This window comes from Notamacropus eugenii, chromosome 1, assembly GCF_028372415.1.
Source record: "Notamacropus eugenii isolate mMacEug1 chromosome 1, mMacEug1.pri_v2, whole genome shotgun sequence".
Taxonomy (NCBI): Eukaryota; Metazoa; Chordata; class Mammalia; order Diprotodontia; family Macropodidae; genus Notamacropus; species Notamacropus eugenii.
Genome location: NC_092872.1, coordinates 313853346 through 313873786, shown reverse-complemented (window position 1 = coordinate 313873786; position 20441 = coordinate 313853346). Strand labels below are relative to the sequence as shown.

General features: G+C 37.6%; 1 protein-coding gene across 4 annotated transcripts in view; it reads left to right on the top strand.

Annotated features, from left to right (window-relative positions):
• The first annotated feature begins 1369 nt into the window (after positions 1-1369).
• The window catches only part of CCDC196 (coiled-coil domain containing 196), a 34505-nt gene continuing 15433 nt past the window's right edge, over positions 1370-20441 (top strand). For 3 of the 4 annotated variants that reach the window (XM_072629573.1, XM_072629572.1, XM_072629574.1), the window contains exons 1-7: positions 1370-1544; positions 1642-1794; positions 3368-3470; positions 4260-4310; positions 5294-5371; positions 6222-6281; positions 7257-7396. In XM_072629573.1, coding sequence (XP_072485674.1) covers positions 1495-1544; positions 1642-1794; positions 3368-3470; positions 4260-4310; positions 5294-5371; positions 6222-6281; positions 7257-7396 — 635 coding nt within the window. In that variant the 5' untranslated portion in view covers positions 1370-1494. Of the gene's footprint in view, positions 1545-1641; positions 1795-3367; positions 3471-4259; positions 4311-5293; positions 5372-6221; positions 6282-7256; positions 7397-10806; positions 10945-20441 lie in introns of those variants that run through there. The other variant, XM_072629575.1, reaches the window with a different exon arrangement.

Sequence of the window (20441 nt, the reverse complement as noted above, 5' to 3'; positions counted from 1 at the left end):
TAGAATGAAGCCCTTCCCACCTCTGCCTCATAGAGTTCTACTCTTGGTTTAAAATATTGCTCAGCTCAGACATTCTTTTTTATGAAGCTTTTACTGACCCCTCCTCCCTCCCCAATGTCAGTCATAGTCTGGCTCCATTCCATCACAGGGTCAGGGCAGCTCCCCACAGGAATTTCTGTCTTCCAGCAGACATTGTTTCCAGTTTCCTATTATATAGTAACAAGTATATTTCCCTAGAATAGATACAAAGTAAATGTTTCTTCTTCTAGTTGCTGAAGTGGGCTAGTATTCCCACTTCTATTTCTATCCTGTAGTAGTTAGGAGGTATGACTCAGTTGAATAATGCATTTGTTTCTTAATGCCTTCAAGGCACTGAGTGAAAAGCACTCTTTTTTATTGAAAGCCTCAAGGGTGAATTAGACCACATTAATTTTAAACATTAGTTGTGTGTGGCTAATGGGCATAGGGTACTCTCAGATGGGATCCCTAAATTTCCGTAAATCTCATAATTTCAGGTAATCTGTTCAAGTTAGTAGATAAGATAGAACATACTCATTTGAGGATCCAATAGACAAGTACTATTTAGGCAATCAAGTTTTTGTTGAAGTACCCGGACAAAAGTCAAATATGGAAAAACCAGAAAACATACATTTCTGTCCCATTGCCTTAGAATATCAGCTTTTTGAAAGGTGGGAGCTCTATCACTTCTATATGGTATCTATATGATATCAAGTGCATATGCTCTTTAGTAATCATTCAACAATGGCATACACTAATCAACTCATTAAGCAGAATCTGATGACATTAGCTAAAGCAACATAATATATTCATTTCTTGTCTTAGAGTTTGTTGGAAAATGTGAAGACAAGTTGAGCAAATTGTCTAGAGAGGAGAGAAGGTAGGAAAGAAGAAAGGAAGGGAAAGGGGGAGGGGAAGGAAGGGAGGGCAAAAGAAAGGAAGGGAAGGAAGGAGAAAGGGAATGAAAGGCAAGGGAAGAAGAAGGGAAGGAAGGAGGAATGGAGGAAAAAAGGAGGAAGACAGGGAAGGAGGAATGAAGAAAGGGAATTACTTTCAGCAGCAATAAGAATAGGAATTCCATAGCTTACATTATAATTGGAGTCAAAATGTCTTATTTGAAAATAGTCCATAACTAGAGATATATGAAGATACTCTAAGGATTTGATGGAAAGGATAGAAATTTGTGGATATTTATTTGATCCTAAGATATCTATTTAGGGAATGGACTGATCAAATGTATGTAGGACATCTCCAGGGAACAAGCTGCAAGTAACTCTAAAGCTCCTAAACAGAACTGTTGGCATTGTTGCCTTCAGTGCATTGTGACCTCAAGCTATATATCTAACAAGTCCAGGACAGCAAAGGGCAAAGAGCAGGAACATTAAAGAGAAGATGCATTAACTAGTAGAGAAAAAAGGAACAGATTTTGAAGAAGCCCTTTCAGTTTCCAGGGTTGAACGGAACTACACTTTTAAGATGACCAGTGGCACAAACTCTTCCACTTCTTACTTAAAGTCTCGAATAAGGTGAATCTTTGGTGTTAGGCAAAGGGGGGAGGGGGACAGAGAAGTTGTCTCTATCTTTTCCCAAGTGAAAGACCAATATCAATGGTATCTTCTGCAGGAATCCAAGAACACAGGACAGTTACCTAAGGGAATTAAATGAGGACTTAAAAACAAGAAAACGGGAGTTGTTGGAGATGCTGAAACCCCTGGAAGAGAAGAATGGCACCTTACTCCAGAACTTAATGATCAATTTAGAGGAAAAACAAAAAAGGTAAAAAAAAAAAAAAATGACCTGAGGGTCACAAAAGCAGAAAGCCTGGAGAATCTTTGAAATCACAGGGTGGGGAGTGCTTTCTTTTTAAAGAGGAAGTGTGGATAACAAAATTATCACAAACAAAATGGCCCAGGCGTGGAGAAAGGGGCTTTGGTGCTTCTTCCAATAAGTTCAAAAAGTTATCAATGGATCCAGTTCCCTGAGAGCTGGCATAAAGGTACAGAAGGATTCTTTGGCACTCTGATATAACTTTATGAAAAAGAAGTTTAGGTGAGGGGCATGTTCCTGTCTTGGCCAGAAATATCCTAAGTGATTGAAGCAGGTATTCCCCAGGCTGAAGCCTTTCTAAAGAAAGAATCATCTAAAGTGGGGAAGGAAAAAAGTTCTTTTCAGAAGCTTATTTGTACATAAGCTTTCTTGTTATTCATTCATGGCAAATTCTTTGTGACCCCGTATGTGGTTTTCTTGGCAAAGATACTGGGGTGGTTTGCCATTTACTTTTCCAGTAGATTAAGGCAAACAGAGGGTAAGTGAATTGCCCAGGGTCACACAACTAGTGAATGTCTGAGGAGCAATTTGAACTCAGGTCTTCCTGACTCCAGGCCCACTGAGTCACCTAGTTGACCTTTTCTAAGGCCTAGATATTTTTCACTTTACGGCAAGCAGAGTTATGGACCCAAGAACGCAGGCTGACCCTTCTGTGTAGTGGGACAAGCTGGCAGTCGCATTCTCATTTATCTTGCATACCAAGGAGAAATCTGAGATAAATCATGGCATTGTGGATAGGAGACCAACAATGGGGAGTAAGAAAGACCAGGTTTCAAGTTTAGTTTCTGAGGGACAGTTAGGTGGCACAGTGGATGGAGAACCAGCCCTGGAGTAAGGAGAACCTGAGTTCAAATGTGGCCTCAGACATTTGCTAGTTGTGTGACCCTGGGCCAGTCACTTCATCTTGATTGCCTCCAAAAGAAGAAAGTCAGTCTAGTTTCTGACATACTAACTATATGACAAAAGGCACTTAATCTCTCAGTGGTCTCAGGCAACATTCTAAAATGAGGTTAGATATCAAGGGGTCCTAGAATTTAGATGGGAAAAAATTATATAATTATTTCAACATAATTGGTTTCATTTTTAATCCTATGCATTTTATTTCTTGCAGTTAGGAATTTATGTTAAGAAAGAGTCCATAGGCTTCCCCAGACTGCTAACAAAGTGATACATGCATTTAGGGTTAGGAATTGTTGCTCTAAAGCTGCAAGTTACAGATTGACGATCTGCATTTGTGGTGGGAATTTCCAAACATGTTGCTCACCCTAATGAAATCCCAGATCTAATCAAGAAAGAACAAGTAGACTCAAGGGGATGAATATTTGGGAAGTGAATATATGAACTAGGGCAGAAATCTCATTAATTATGGAGAACTGATTGTTTCCAGAGGTGTCCCAAAGTTCTCCTAATAATCAAGCTTTGATACCACTCCTTTTGCAGGGGAGCTCTCAGGACCCAGTAGCTAAATTTTCTCTTTCGTGCAGAGAATGTTTACACTTGATGCCTTTTCCCTACGTTACAGTCTACAGATCATGAGGCAGATCATGGCAGGAAAGGGGGGTGATTCTGATGATACCATAGTTCTGGAGATGATAGAAGAAGCAGAAGAGTTAAAACAGAACCTGGTAAGAGGACTTGGGGTTGCAAAATAGTATTTTGGTCAGGGATTGGAGGGTTCACATGAACCAGTTATGGAGGCAGATTTATGGCACACCCGGGCTGTGACATTTATAACATATTTACAACATGATTGTAGCAGATAATGTTTCTCACACATACACACACACACACACATCCTTATAACACTGTTGTGAGCACAGAAAAAGCTCCTGGTGACCCAGATAGGACAGATATAGATATGAGGTGAAGGGTGTCAAGAATACAACTTTTTTGATTTTCTTTGTGATTTCCTAGGCCACAAACATATTTGTCCTTCACAACTCAGCACAAGTAGGAAATTTCCCTGGGGGAAAAAACGGGTTTCACTATTAGAAATCAGCCCTTAAGGCAATGAAAAAAGAATCAGCAATACAAAGGGGCTTTATTTAAAAAATATATATATTATAAAAGAGACATGTGATTTAAAGTGCTATAGAAATGACTGCACCACCCTACCTCCAACAGATCAAAAGACAGAGGAAGCTGAAAGGCATTTGTTTTATTTTTTAATCATTTGTCATTACTATTACCCTTTTAAAAAGATTTCTAGTCTAGTAACTGCGTAATTTTTTCTTTAAATTATAAAACTCATCTCTTACTTTTCTGGAATATTTGACAGAACATTGCCTTCCTTTAATAACTAGCCTCCAGGCTCCACCCTCCCTTCCCGACCCCCTTTCCTTACCCTTTAGTGTCCCTTCCCATCTCATTTCTAGTATATGTGGCAGAACAAAAAAATTCATCTTTCTCCACAGGAAAAAAAAAACAAGTTGCTTCGAAGAGAAATGGAGTTGCTGTCGAACAAGGTAAGAAAACTAGAGTAAAAAAGTCCAGGACCCCCTGAAATCATGGTAAACTCAACCCCATCACCACCATTAAAGAGACTTTTTATCCTTGAGACGTTTGGTACAATAAAGTTAGATTTTAGTTAATATCTAGTGTTCAATAATCATAAATAAGCAATAGTAGCTAGGTGGCACAATGGATAGAGCGCTACGCTTTGCAGTTAGAAAGACCTGAGTTCGAATCTGACCTTAGACACTTACTAGCTGTGTGATCCCAGGCAAGTCACTTAGCCTCCATCTGTCTCAGTTTCCTCAAATATAAAATAGGGATAATAGTAGAATTATTGTGTTAAATGAGATAATGTATGTACAGTGCTTCATGGGGACTACCACTTGCTTAATAAATGCTTATTTCCTTCCTTATTTAGTCTCAATTCTATACCAGGCATTGGGGGAGTGCAAAAAGGAACACTAATGTTGTCCCTGAAGAAAGGAAGTTTTCATGGGCTTCATATAATAATCCTCTGGCCAGAAATGACATATGCCTTTGTTGGTTTTGACTTTTTTAATACTTTTTCATTCTGTTTTTCCACAAAAAGAAAAAAAAATTGGATGCCTTTAAGACTAGGTCACAGATATGGAGCACTAGGCTCCATTAATTGTTAACAGAATTTGACTCCTGAGGTCCTTAGACGGAAAGCACTCAAGACATGTGAGGACATTTTCTTTAATAGGCCCTAGCTCATTCAGAATTTTCCAATGATTTTCAAAAGAAGAAGCTGGCTCATATTCCCTAGCTTTTGAGTATTCCACTCCTGCATTTCTTCCTAGGAAAAAGAGAGACAAATATGGAAGAAACTTTTTCATCCAGGGCTCTCCTTGGGAGTGATGTTGGACAGAGAGAAAGTATCTTCCCACAGAAAAACTGAAACCCTAAACCCATCTTTCCACACTTCCAAATCACCAATGTAAATTGTCTGGTTTTTTTTTTTTAATTCCATCAGCAGGCAATTGAAGATGATTATCGTATGCAACAGAAAGCAATGCTACTAAAAGGCAAGGCAGAAATGCAGGCGTTAAAGGCAAGTGTATTATATGCTGATCAGAATTCTCAAGCCTTTTAATACAGCACAGCTAGAAGCATGAAGCTGGGAGACAGGATCACCTTGGGTAGGCAGATAGGTAATGTTTGGTTATCTTGTTGGTTATCAGATTTATCATCTTCCCTGTGTCTATGTATATACAGTGTCTATGCCACAGACTGCACCCCTTTCCTGGGTTTCCTTTTAGCTTTTTATCCTAGGCTCCCTAATCCCCTCACCACCTAGGAAGAACTGAAGGGACACATCATATGCAGAGAAAGTAAAGGTAGTGAGACCTTTCTTAGTGTTAGCAGCCTGGCTGTCAGAAAATAACTTCAGAGGGAATCTGACTGCTTCAGTAAGACGAAATGAAACACAAAAAGTAGAGGTTAAGGTGAGCTCCCGAATGGATGTGAGTTTTTCCTGCAGACCTTGTTCTCTCTTATATATTGCACTTCAGTGACTCTATAAGCTTCTGGGATGTCTGATCCAGGGTGAAGTGTTAGGGTCTGTCTCAATCATTATGACTCCACAATGTGTTAGTAGACAGTAGTGTGTGGTTGAGTTATTGAAAGGTTATTAGAGATGCCTTGGATGCACCAAATAATTAGAATCTGCTATAATCTCCTAATTCAAAGAAATCAAATTTCATTCATTTAATTTTGACATTTGAAATTATTCTAATGCATTATTATCATCAATTTACAAAAAAACAAACAAACCATTCATAGAACAGCTGCAGGGGCATCCATACTGGCACTTGGTACTGTGGGAATTTCATAGTGTATGGAGAAGATTGATATTTAACCTCCACTTGATTTTTTCACCAAGAGACTCTTTCTTTCACTAGGAAAGGCTTCAGAGGAACAAGGAACAGGTTACTTTTCAAGAGGAAACCGATGATATTCAGGTACCAACTCTCCTGACTTTGGACAAGGGGTACAAATTTAAAGTTAACAGGGTGTCTTCAAATTATTTGCTGATGAACCTCACATTGAATGAAAACAGAATAAGCTTTGACCTAGTAGCAATTGATCTTGACTCCTGCCTTTTATCTAAAAAAAAAGTAAAATTACCCACTGTACAAGAGGGAAAAGTAACCTCCAAAGAGGCCAGTCTGAGAATGGCCCTGTATAAAACTGTAAAGTAGACAAATCTTGCCTTTAGAGAACTTTATCCTTTTGGCATGCTTCCCAGTCCCAATGTCCTCATCCCCAGTTTCCATCTATAGGAACTCTACTAAGTGTCTTTTTTGAGATCCTTTCTTTTTCCCATATCCTTCTCCTTCTAGGAGTAGAAGGATGTGGAAAGAACACTAGATTTGGCATCAGAAGACATAGGTTCTAATCCTTGCTCTGCCCTTATTTACTTGTGTGATATAGGGCAAGACACAGCTTCCTGGGTCCTTAAGTTTCCTCATCTATAAACTGAGAGACTCTGAGGAGATTACCTCTGAGGTACCTTTACACTCTAAATCTACGATGCTATGATCCCTTCTCCCAGACCCTAGTAGGTAACCTGGTGAGTTGCAATGGATTCATCCGTAAAACAATATCTGCTGATTATGCAGATTACTATCCCCAGATAATAAAGAGAGAAGTACTTCCTTATGGGAGATGAAGCAATTTAATGAGAATTAATTGAGAATCAAAAGGGTTCTGTTTCTGTTTTCACTGTGTGGTCATTGAATAATTTTGAACAAATCCCATCTTCTGTGTGGTTCATTTCTTCTTTGTGAATGAGGAATAAATAATAGCCCGCTTCTCTGAGCCTGTGCTGGAATTAATCAGTTTGTTGGCAATCCTGGAGTAGAGGGCAATGAGTAGTTAGGAACTGGGTTGAAAGAAGTAACTAAGTATTTAGCTAATTATTGTTTTCCCAAAAGGAACTTCATAGTAAAGTGATTGAGGAGAAGATTGAAGCTCTGTCGAAACCTCAAAAGGCAAATGACCTGCAATTATTCCACTATTTAAAGCAGAATTTGGAGATACCTCAAGTTAGCTCCAAACTTCTTATCAGCCCAAGGTAGGTGGAGAGTAGGGTAAGTGTATTTCTGAAGGAGGAGGTAGTTTAGGGTTTTGTAACACAGACTGAAGAGTCTTAGTTTAGGAAGAAGCAGAGAGCTATTGCCTCTGGGGATTCAAAACTGAGGTAACAATAACTGATGTCTGTATTTTATATAGTACCTCAAAGTTTGCAAGTGTATATGTACATTATCTCATCTAATCCTCCACCACATCCTAATCCTCACCTATCCTATAGATAGCTGCTATTATTATCCCTGTTTTACATATGAGGAAATTGGAGATCAGATAAGGTAAGTTACTTTATTTAGGGTCACACAGCAAGTAAATTTATCCCAAACTCAGACGTTCCTGGCTCCAAATCCAGCACTCTATCCATTATATCACTATGGTCTTCAGTTAGGATGTCGAAGCAGGAGCTGGACAGCTGCCAGAGTTGTTGAATTGCTGGATCTTTATTAGACTATGCTATTCACTAACAGAAGGCCAAAGGATATGAAAGTGATAAGTGTATGTGTGTTTCACCAGCCTAGGCATTCCTCATGTATAAAAGTTTACCTTAAAAGAGTGAAGGAATGACTCTGAAAGGGGATAGGAAAGGAAAGAAGTTTCCTAAACCTACAAATAGCTTGTGAGGAATATTATAGAAAGGAATCAGGCATTAAGAGATGTTATATAAGTATAAACAATGCGTATTCCTTCTTACTTTTGCTTATCCTTTAGTACACAGTACCTTAAACTCTTCTTCCTCAGTGCCCAACACAGTGTTCTCTAAACATTGCAGGTATTCAATAAATGTTTGAGGAAATGGAAATCTTGGATGATTAATTTTACTATGGCTAATTTATTTTTACAACCAATTTGTAAACTCATTATAAAAGAACTAAAGATAAAGTATCAAAGATTTGAAAGGAAAAGAAAAGACAGTGTCACCAGCATCAAGTAACTAGTACAATTTTATAGAAGATCATGGGTTAGCATTATCAGCAAAAATGTAAACAGTGACAAGATAACCAGGGTCATTTCCAGGTTATCTAGTTATTATTCTCCCTAAAGTGTGGCAATTGCCAAAGTCTACAAACCGTTCTTATACAGTCTCTGCTGAGGTTAATGACTCATGGCCAGGCCTGAAGGGTATGTATTAATGTTAAGGGAACAGTATTGTTCTAGTTCCAGGAAATGTGATTGAGTATATGTAATCTGTTGCACAACATGAATGGATATTTCCAGCACCTTACTAAAATAGACATGAATTTCCTTTTTGCTAGCTGGGAAATGGATCAGGAGAATCAGCAGTTAGTAATGGTATCCCACAAGACAGATATATTCTTAGAATCAAAGAATATTGGAGCAGGATGAAACCTTAAAGATGATCCAGTTCCCTCCTCCCCTTCCACCCCCACCATTGCAGACACAAGAAAAACTAAGACCCAAATAGATGAAATGAACTGTTCAAGGTCATACAAGCTAATGATTGACAGCTAGAGTTCGAAATCAGTTCTTCCAATTTTCAGTTCAGCATTCAATTCAGCATATTATTACAACAATAACAATAAATAATGAATGTTTAAATAGATTTGCAATAGATTTGGTGTGTGTGTATAAATTTTTATGTCATAATTTTGTGAGATAGATAATATAGGTAGTATTATCCTTATTTTACAAATAAGGAAATTGAAGATTAGTACATTTAAGTGTCAAGTTGCCAAGAGTCACATAGGTAACAAGTGTTAGGGATGGGATCTGAACCCAAGTATTTCCTGACTAAGCCCTGTATTCTACTCCACCACACTGTGCCCTCCCCAGAGGACCATAATCTTCCATCCTTTTCTTTTTACGCTCTTGGAAGGTTTGGTGCCTTTTTCTCAAATAATGTTTGATGAACGAATGAGCACATGTAAAGTTTGCCCTCTATGGATTATAAGGTTCTTTGGTATCACAAGTGAGAATCATCATAGGAATGAGGAATAACCATCCTTCATTCCAAAGAATCTGGCTTTCCTATCAAGAATGAGAATAGAACAGAATACTGGGTTGTAATCTCCTGCACTGTAAAGTTGGAGGTCTAGGTTCAGTCATGGTTCTACCTCTAGGCATTGTTACAAATGTGCTTGACATACAAAAAGGTATCAAGGAAATTTATTCAAATAGGGTTCAGAGGAACTGAACACCTTGGCCAAGGTGAATTCCACCCTTTTTCAGAAAGAGAGAGACAGACAGACAGAGACAGAGAAACAGAGACAGAAAGAGAGAGAGGGAGGGAAAGGAGAGATACAGAAGTGAGGGTATGTTTTTTAAAGTTTGTTCTTTGACACTCCCACTGTACGCCATTGACAAGTGCAGTTGGATTTTTAGGTGGCTCCTTAAAATGACTTCATATTCTCCTTTCTGAAAGGTTTTCCCTCAAAACAGGTCCTCAAGCCTGCGCACAAGTTTCTGACCTTTTTTACCTGACTCTGCTAGGTCACAATTCTGATTAACTTTCACCCAAAGCTATGGAAACAGAACTTCTTCCTTGTTTCCCACAGTATTTTAACATCTCAATACCTAGGGTAGCTAGGTGGTACAGTGGATAGAGCACTGGGCCTGGGGTCAGAAGAATTCATCTTCCTAAGTTCAAATATGACCTCAGACACTTATTAGCTCTGTGATCCTAGGCAAGTCGCATAATTCTGCTTGTTTTTTATCTGTAAAATGAGTTGGAGAAGGAAATGGCAAACCATTTCAGTATTTTTGCCCAAGAAAACCCCAAATGGGGTCATGAAAAGTTAGACATGACTGAAAAACAAAGGACTGAACTGATGCCTCATTTTCCTCATGTGAAAAATGAGGGGTTGGAAGATGCTCTCTAAAGACCCTTCTTGTTCTATCATTTTATAATTCTAAATCAGAAATTCCCTTAATATGCATAATCCTTGTGTTTCCTTGAATGTAATTGAATAATAAGCTAAGACCTGACAATTCATCATAGATATTTAAGTCAACTCACTTAGTGTTTTTTAAGCATCTACCATATGCAAAGCAATATTCTAGGCTGGGGAATGAAAAGACAAAAAGAGAAGTCTCTTTCCTCAAGGAGAATATATTCTTAAGATTTCAACATGTACATAGCTTAAATATAAAGTCTATGCTAAGGAATAGTGGTGAAGAATATTAACAATTGGGGGGATCATGAAAGGTCTTATGTAGAAGGTACCAAGAAGAAAAAAGGGACATAGTAAGTAGAGTCAGTCTGACTAGAACATAAGGTAGGTAAAGGCAACTAATATGTGAGAGGGACTAATATGTAATCAGCCTGGAAACCTAGGCCTGAGATAGACTATAAAGGGTTTTAAATACCAAGTTAAGCGGTTTGTATTTTCTCCTACAGGCAATAGGGTGCCACTGAAGCTCCTTTTTATTTTTTTTTAGACTCAAGGGCCAGAACACAAACACAGAATAGCAAGAAGAAACAAAAACATATCATAAACTTAAATATTGGAACTTAATACAAAATAAGAAAGAAAAAAAGCAAGTCATGTGCATAGCAGAACATGAGAGGATTCAAAATATATATCAATAAATTTTCCTTTCAAGAAAGGCTGTATGATAAATAATACATGTTGTGTTGACAACTGTCCATCTTTTCTTTGCTTCGTTGTAAGTTTTCTTTTGTTCTCTGTCATGCACTTTTTTACTTTGTTCTTGCCCCCACCCCCAAGAAGGCTACAATTAAGTTTGGATATGTTTCTCTATGGTTATAGACATATACACACATAAATACATATATGCGTACATACAGAGACATATACTTTCCCAAACAAATTCTACTCCTGATCTTTGTTTTTATGTTTGTGCATATCTCTTGTTTCCTATCCCTCTTGCCTCCTCTCCTTTACTTCTACCCACTACCTTGCCCTCCTATTACTTGCCTACTCCCCTCCAAGGATCCCTCTCCTATCCTCCCACTCCCATAAATCAAAAGACCCTTCTATATCCCTCTTTTGTGTATTCCCTCACCCTGTCCTCTACAGTTTCCTCTCTTGTCCTCTCCTCCCTCCCCATGCCGCTACTACTTTATTTCTTCTGAATTTAGAAGACTTATACTCTTCTAAGTATATATGTATTGTTCTCTCTTAAACCCATTCCCAGTGAAAGTAGGTTGCCAGAACTACCAGTCCTCCTCCCCGATGTAATTCTTCTGCATCAATTTTATCTCTTGCACTTCATTTGTATAAAATAATTACTCTTTTCAGCTGTTCCTAAATGGTTTTACTTTTTAAATTCATACACTCAAGTTTACCCCAATCTTTCTTATGAGTTATCCAATGATAAATAAGAAATTTAGACATGTTTTACACTTTACATATATAAAAAGTAAACAGTCTATCTTTATGAATTCTTTGTAATTAGTCTTTGGTGTGTACCTTATATTTCTCTTTGCTCTTGTATGTCAAATCTCCTATTAAGTTCAGTTTTTTAAAACAAAGTCTTGAAAGTCCAACAGTTGATCAAATGTCCATTTTCTTTTCATTCAGGATAATGGTTAACTTTGCAGCGTGTGATATTTTTGGCAGGAGCCTCAGTTCTTTTGCTATTCGATATGTAGTGTCCTAAGATCTGTGGTCCTTTAATGTCTCAGCTACTAGGTCTTGTGTGATTCTAACTGTGGCACCATCATATCTAAATTGTTTTAATACTGATGCTTTTAATGTTTTATCCTTGAGCTGGGGATGTCAGAATTTGACTATGATTTTCCTATGAGTTTTCCTCATAGGATCTCTTTTAAGTGATGATCAATGGATTTTTTTTTCTATTTCTCCTTTCCCCCCTTGTTCTAATGCTTCAGAACAATTTTCTTTAATTATTTCTTGTATTATTGTATCAAGGTTCTTTTTTTGATCATAACTTTCAGTTAGTCTGATTATTTTTTTGTTTTCTCTTCTTGATCTATTCTCTAAGTCTTTTGGTTTTCTTATGTTTCACTTTCTCTTCTATTTTTCCATTATTCATATTTTGTTCAATTATTTCTTGGTCTCTCATAATTTCTGCTGGCTTCATCTTGCTCAATTCTAATATTCAAGGTGTCATTTTCTTCTTTAAGATTCTGGATCTCTTTTTCTAATTGGTGGATTTTCCTTTCATAATCTTGTTTTTCTTGGATTATTCTTTTTTTTTTTTTTTTTTTTTTTTAGTTTCTACTCCATCTCGGTAATTTGATTTCTAAAGTCTTTTTAAAGATCTTCTATGAATTCTTTTTGGTCAGGTGACCATTTGATGGGGGTTTCTTTACTTCAATATCCTCCTTTGAAGCTGAACTCCAGTCTTTTCTATTCCTATAATACCTTTCTATGATTGGATTCTTCTCCTTTGCCTGTGCATTTTTTGTTTGTGGTAATAACTTTAATTTTGTAATCAACTCTAGCCCCAGGGTATGGGAAATGGTGCCTCTTGCTCCAGATCTTCAGTTCTCCCCTCTAGCTTGGAACTAAAGCCAAACCTCCAATCTCCTGTAAGTGCCCACAGTCAGGGGCTTTCTGCCCCACTGCTTCTGCACTCACCGGGTGTGTGCTGGTTCCTTTTTCCAACCCTCCCACCCCCCACTCTTCACAGCACAGCTGGGTCTGGCATTTCTTGTTCAGTAGAGGTTCCTTTGATCTTCCCGGGTTCAATTGCCCAACTCCCCTGACTATCCCTGGAATAAAAGTTCCTGTGGCTGGGGCTGAGGCAATCTCTTAAATCAACTAACCCCAGGGATTGCCACTGGTTGTTAAAGCAGACCCTAGCCTGGAGGTGTTTACTTTTCAAAGGAATCAAACCTCTTGTGGGATTTTTCTTCTGATTTTCTCAAATTGTCCCAGAAAGACCCCAGTTGTGCTCCTATTCTTATTTATTTTTACCTGCACTTTGTTTGCCCAAAGGTGCAATTTTATCTTTTTTTGTGGGGGAAAATCTTGAGAGTTTCAAATTTTCTGACCTACTTTGCCATCTTCCCAGAATCCTCTCGCCACTGAAGCTTCTTGAAGGGGAAACTAACAATAAAATCTATGCTTTAGTGATATCAATTTGGATCCTGTGTCAAGAATGGATAGGAGAGGAGAAAGACTGGAAGTAGACTATAATAATAGTTTAGACCAAGGTTATAAAAGCCTGGCTGCTTTGTAAGTTAAGAGAAGAAATGGATGCAAAAGACCTGGTGGTAGAATTGACAACTCATTAGACAACAGAGGTTGAGAAAGGAGGACGAATTGGGATTGCCTTTGAGGTTGGGGACCTTGGTGACTGGAAGGATGGTGTGGCCCTCCAAAGAAAAATAGAATTAGGAGAATAAGAGTAGGTTTAGGAAGAAAGGTAATGAGCTCCATTTGATACATATTGAATCTGACTCATTTAGGGCAGGAAATAACTCTTGTTGAATGTTCTTAGATTCTGTGTTAATCCATTTACACTATAATGTTTGTCTACTTACAGTAATAAACACCATGGGATATTAGCTTTCATTAGCAAGGTGTTGTTTTTTTAAAGAGGACTTAACAAACAAGAAAACAGATAATTTTAATTTAATAACACTAATACCTCCAAGGAAGACTAATACCTTCTAATGTTTATTTGAATTGTTCAGCAAAGAAAACATTAGGATTCATGGAAGTCAAGAGAGAATGTATAATTCTTTTTTTTTTTTTGACAAGAGGTGGCCCCATTCCCATCTTTGCACTAATAACTTCCTGAATTTCATCACTTCAGGAACTGAGAAACTCTTCTTTCCTCAGCCCTATTATATAAGGTCCTACATTTCTATGTATCTCATATAACATAAAGAGGCACTGTTGGACTAAGGCCATTGGATTATACTCATAGGGCTGGCAAATTTACACCACTCCTTGTCCTCTATCCAGCCATCATGGTTTGTGCAGGTTCAATTTTGGGGAAACTAGATATCTCCTTAGGGTTTCAGACTCCCTATTCTCATTGTCATTGGTTCATTACTCCCACTCTGGCACTCCCAGGGAAAGTTGCTAGTTATAGTAATAATCATGCCTCAAAAATATAAGATAGTGGTTTTTAACTTGAAGTCGCAACTTTAAAAAAAAAATGTATTTCAATGTAATTGGTTTCCTTTGTATTTTATTTTATGCATTTAAAAACACTATTTTGGAGAGTCCACAGACTTCAAACCACCCAATATATAAAAAAGGTTAAAATCCCATGGGCTTCTCAAAAAGAGAAATACCTACTACACAAAATGAACAAAGTAGGAAATAGTTTGTTTATTCTAATACAGAAAACAATGTTAAATTGCAGTGTGAATTAACAAAATGATTTAAACAGGATTCAGTAACTTAAATTATAACTACAGATATAGTTAGCTAAGAGACTAATCATTAGGACTCATCAAAATGTAACAGTTGTAAAATGTCTAATTAGTAGTTCTGCACATTTCATCTCTGCTCTAGATATTGTCTGACTAAATAGCCAAATTAGATTTTCTTTCTGGTAGCCTCTCTTTCTGATGATGATGATTTCCTTGCTGCCAACCCAATCTTGACACTTCTGTTGCTGTTGAAAACAGTTTGGTAGATACTCTTCTTATTGTCAGCATTCACAAGCCTTTTATGACCTTTCAATACATGGAGACATCAGACTAGGGGTGAAGACGACTAGTGAGTGGCCTCTGTTACAAGTCCACCTAGTTTAGCCCACATTGCACAGGGGGGAGCTATGGGAAGGCTGTCATTGGATCAAGCCATAGAATAATCATTCTTTTCTACTCTTCACTGCAATAACATATTGTCACCCTAAAAAAGGAGTCAAAGAAAATACCATCTAGAAACTCTCTCCTCTTTTCAAAGAACTGGAATCAGTTAATCAAGGGATTCTATCTTTCAGTCATAATATGGCCAGAAATTGACACAACATTCCGGAATGGTGACTATGTATGTAATTTTCATTACACATGAAAAAGAATAATTCTAACTCTAATCTCATTTCCCCCCAAGTCTGGAAAAGTTCCCTGAAGGCCAGTCCTACAAATGCTGAGTGTTGCAAAAGTGGCGGGAGACATAACTCCTGTTTGCCTAAGAAATTACTGAACCAATTACACTGCATACCTGTTTAGGTGGACAGAGGTTTTTGAGATATATTGGAGGGAAAAACAGAGAAGTTTGAGAAAGGCAAACACAAACTGTTTTAATGGCAAATGCGAATCTTCCTGGAGCCAGAGACATTCTGTGAAGCTTGCCCCTGACATGTTCTTTGGCTCACAACTCTAGAGACTAATAATGAACTCTTTGAAGAAGAAAGGGCAATTTAGCCCTATAGCTCCTGACCAAAATTTCCTCATCCCACATCATTCTTTCTGATGTGTTGCTATAATCTTAAGTATTGGTTGGTTGCAGTGCAGTAGTACTATATATCTGTGAGGTAGTTGGCAAAACAAAGCTATATTAATGGAGTCTTTAAAAGGAGATCAAACTCTGTTACTAACACCATTAATCTTCACAGTATTCCTGGTTTGGGAGAAAGCAAGAATCATCATCTCCATTTTCACAGAAGGAAACATTTCAGTAGAAAGAGAAGAATTAATTTTCTCAAGTCTAATACAGCATTACTCCTTACCTTTTTATTTGGCAAACTGTAAAACTCAGAATAGAAGATTGCTATTAGTCTTGTGTTAGCTACCTCAATTCCCTTTCCTCATATTACAAAAACATATTTTCATCTTTTTTGTGTGTGTTAGTACGATGCCTGGCACATACTATGTGGTTAGTAAATGCTTCTTGTCTTATTTATATACATAAATGTATACATGAAATCTTTCCCACAGAAATCATCTTTCCCCTGAAACTCTTTCCTCAACTCTCAGTTGCTGCACATATGTAATCTTTTGCCACATCTTTTCATTTCTACCTTCTTTCCTCTTACACAACCACCAACCTAGTTGACAACAACTCTCCACTACCATCCACTTAGTCAACCAGGCTCACAACATTTGGGTCAATCTTCAACTCTCATTTACCAGGGTGGAGCCAAGATGGTAGAGTAAAAGTGGAGATTTGCCTGAGTTCTCCCCCAAACCCCTCCAAATACCTGTAAAAAATGACTCTAAACAAATTGTAGAGCAGCAGAACCCACAAAAAGACAGAGTAAAAAAATCTCCAGCCCAAGACAATCTGGAAGGTTGACGGGAAAGGTATGTTGCACCAGGCTGAGAGAGGAACACAGTTCAGTGCAAAACACACCAGCACAGACTGGACCCCAGCAAACCTGGAGCAGGCCTCAGGATACTGAATCACTGACAGCTGAGGCAGTTTTCAGACTTTTCAGCCCACAAATGCCAAAGACAATTTAGAAGGTCAGTAAGAAAGGTCTGTCAGACCTGACTGAGAGAAGAGCTTAGTCCATCTCTGGCCCCAACACAGTCCCAGACCCAGCAAACCAGGAGTAGGTCTTGGGAGTGACTGAATTGGTAGTGGTAGCATCTGTTTCCAGAGCTCTCAGCCTACATACTTGGATCTGAGTGGCAGTCCTGAGACAAGGAGGAGCACTGGCATAACAGAGCTTGTGACATCAGTGGAAAGTGCAGAAAAGAGTGCTTGTGGTCACTCACAGACCAGAACACAGGCCAAGAGAGGTGTAACCACCTCCCCTTGGATGATACCACCTTGGAAAAACTGAAAACTTACAGGCCTCTAGAAGTATTTCTGAAAACAGCTGAATATTACCCCTGAAGCTTGGGACAGTGTGCCCTCCACCTTGGCATCAGAGCTCTATTTTAACAAACAGGTAAAAGTCAACTAATAGGCTGAAAATGAACAAACAGTGGAAAAAATTTGACTATTGAAAGTTACTATGGTGACAAGGAGCATCAAAAACACACACTCAGAAAAAAACAACAGAGTCAAAGCTCCTACATCAGCCTCCAAGAAAAATATGAATTGGTCTCAGACAATGGAAGAGCTCAAAAAAAGATTTTGAAAATCAAATAAGAGAGGTAGAGGAAAAAGTAGGATGAGAAATGAGAGTGATGCAAGAAAATCATTTTAAAAAATAAGTCAACAGCTTGGTAAAGGAAAAACAAAAAATAGTGAAGAAAATAACACCTTAAAAAGTAGACTAGCTCTAAAAATGGAAAAAGAGGTCCAAATGGCAAAAAAGGTCCAAAAAGCCAATGAGGAGAAGAATGCCTTAAAAAGCAGAATTGGTGAAATGGAAAAGGAGGTCCACAAGCTCACTGAAGAAAATAATTCCTTAAAATGAGAATGGAGCAAATGGAAACTAATCACTCCATGAGAAATCAAGAAATTGTAAAACAGAAACAAAAGGATGAAAAAATAGAAGACAATGTAAAATATCTCATTGCAAAAACAACTGACCTGGAAAATAGATCTAAGAGAGACAATTTAAAAGTTACTGAACTACCTGAAAGCCATGATAAAAAAAGAACATAGACATCATCTTGTAAGAAATTATCAAGCAATACTGCCCTAATATTCTAGAACCAGAAGATAAAATAGAAAGGGAAAGAATCCACCAATCACCTCCTGAAAGAGATCCCAAAATAAAAACTCCCAGGAATATTATAGTCAAATTCCAGGTCAAGGAGAAAATATTGCAAGCCACCAGAAAGAAACAGCTCCAAGTATTGTGGAACCAAAATCAAGATAACAGAAGATTTAGCAGCTTCTTCATTAAGGGGTCAGAGGGCTTGGAATATGATATTCCCGAGGTTAAAGGAGATAGGATGAAAACCAAGATTCATTTATGCAGCAAAACTGAGTATAATCCATGAGGGGAAAAAATTGATATTCTATAATGCAGAGGAATTTAAGACATTTTTGAGAAAAGACCAGAGCCAAATAGAAAATATGACTTTTAAATACAAGACTCAAGAGAAGCATGAAAAGGTAAACAGGAAAGAGAAATTATAAGGGACTTACTAAAGTTGAACTGTTTACATCCCTACATGGAAAGATGATATTTGTAACTTATGAGACCATTATCTTTATTAGGGTAGTTGGAGGGCACAGGGTGAGTTGAATATCTAAAAAATAAAATGAGAGGGTGAGAGAGAAGAATGCACTGAGAGAAGGAGAAAGGGAGAAGTAGAATGGGATAAATTATCTCACATAGAAGAGGCGAGAAAAATCTTTTACAGTGGAGGGGAAGAGGGAGAGGTAACAGGGAATGAGTAAATCTTACTCTCGCCAGATTTGGTTTAAGGAGGTAGTAACATATGCAGTCAATTGACTATGGAAATCTATCTTACCCTACAGGAAAGTTAGGGGGGAAGGGGAAAAAAGAAAGGAGGTAATAGAAGTGAGGGCAGGTTGGGGGAGGAGGTAATCAGAAGGAAACACTTTTGAGGAGGGACAGGGTGAAGGAAAACAACATGACTATTATGGAAGTTTTTACATGTATAACCTAAATTGAATTTCTTGTCTTTTCAATGAGGGAGGTAGGAAGGGTGAGAATTTGGAACTCAAAGTTATAAAACAAATGTTAAAAATTGTTTTTATGTGTAACTGGGAAATAAAATACACAGGCAATGGGGTACAGAAATCTATCTTACCCTACAGGAAAAAAGAAGGGGAAGGGGATAGGAGAAGTGGATGGGTGACAGAAGGGAGGGCAGAATGGGGAAAGGGATAATCAGAGGCACAACACTTTTGAAGAGGGACAGGGTGAAAGAAGACAGAGAATAAATGGAGGTAGAGGGAATAGGATGGAGGGAAATACAGTTAGTAATAGTAACCGTGAAAAAAAATTTTAAAGCAAGCTTTTCTGATAAAGGCCTCATTTCTCTAACACATAGAGAACTGTGTTAAATTTATAAAAATGAAAGTCATTTCCCAATTGATAAATGATCAAAAGATATAATCAGTTCTCAGAAGAAGTAATTAAAGCTATCTATAGCCATATGAAAAAATATTCTAACTCGCTATTGATTGGAGAAATACAAGTTAAAACAATTCTGAGGTAGTACCTCATACTTCTTAGATTAGATAATGGGACAGAAAAGGTAAATGATAAATGTTGGAGGGGGTGTGGGGAAAATGAGACATTAATATACTGTTGTCAGAGTTTTAAATTGACTAAACTCTTCTATAGAGCAATTTGGAACTATGCCCAAAGGGCTAAAAACCCATGCATATCCTTTGACCTAGCAGTACCAGTACTAGGTCTGTGTCCCAAAAGAGATAAAAAAAAAACAAAAGGAAAAAGGACTTATATATACAAAAAATATTTATAGCAGCTCTTTTCTGGGGGTTATGAATTGAAAATTGAGGAGATGCATATCAAATGAGGAATTCCTGAATAAACTGTGGTACATAATTGTGATGGAATACTATAAGAAATGATGAGCAGAATGCTCTCGGAAAAAAAAAATAGAAAGACACATGGGTTGATGCAAAGCGAAATGTACTGGGTACAAAGTAACAGTAATATTGTAAGATGATCTGCTATGAGTGACTTAATTATTCTCAACAATACAACGAACCATGATAACTCTGAAGGACTTAGAATGAAAAATGCTATCCATCCCCAGAGAAGGAGCTGACAGGGTTTGAATACAGATTGAAGCAACTTTTATTTTTTTTCATTTTCTTTATTTTTCTTGAGTTTTTAAAATCTGTGTATCTTTCACAACATGACTATTATGGATATGTTTTGCATAACTATCTATATATAACCTATATGGAATTGTTTGCCTTCTCAGTGGGGTGAGGTAGGGAAAGAGGAAGAGAGAGATTAGGAAGATTTTAAAAGCAAATGTTAAAAAACTGTTGTTTACATGTAACTGGGAAAAAATTAAATACTAAATAAACACAAAAAATCAAAAGGAAGCAAAAAAAAAAAATCCTCAACTCTCAATCACTGCACATGTACAATCTGTTGCCACATCTTGTCATTTCTACCTTTACAACAACTCTCCTAAATGTTCCCTTCTCTCTACTCACACAGCCGCCAACCTAATTCAGATCATCCATCACCGAATCCCTGTACTATTACAATAGCCTTTGGACTGACTTCCCTCTCCCTCTTGAGTCTCCCTATTGCAAACATAT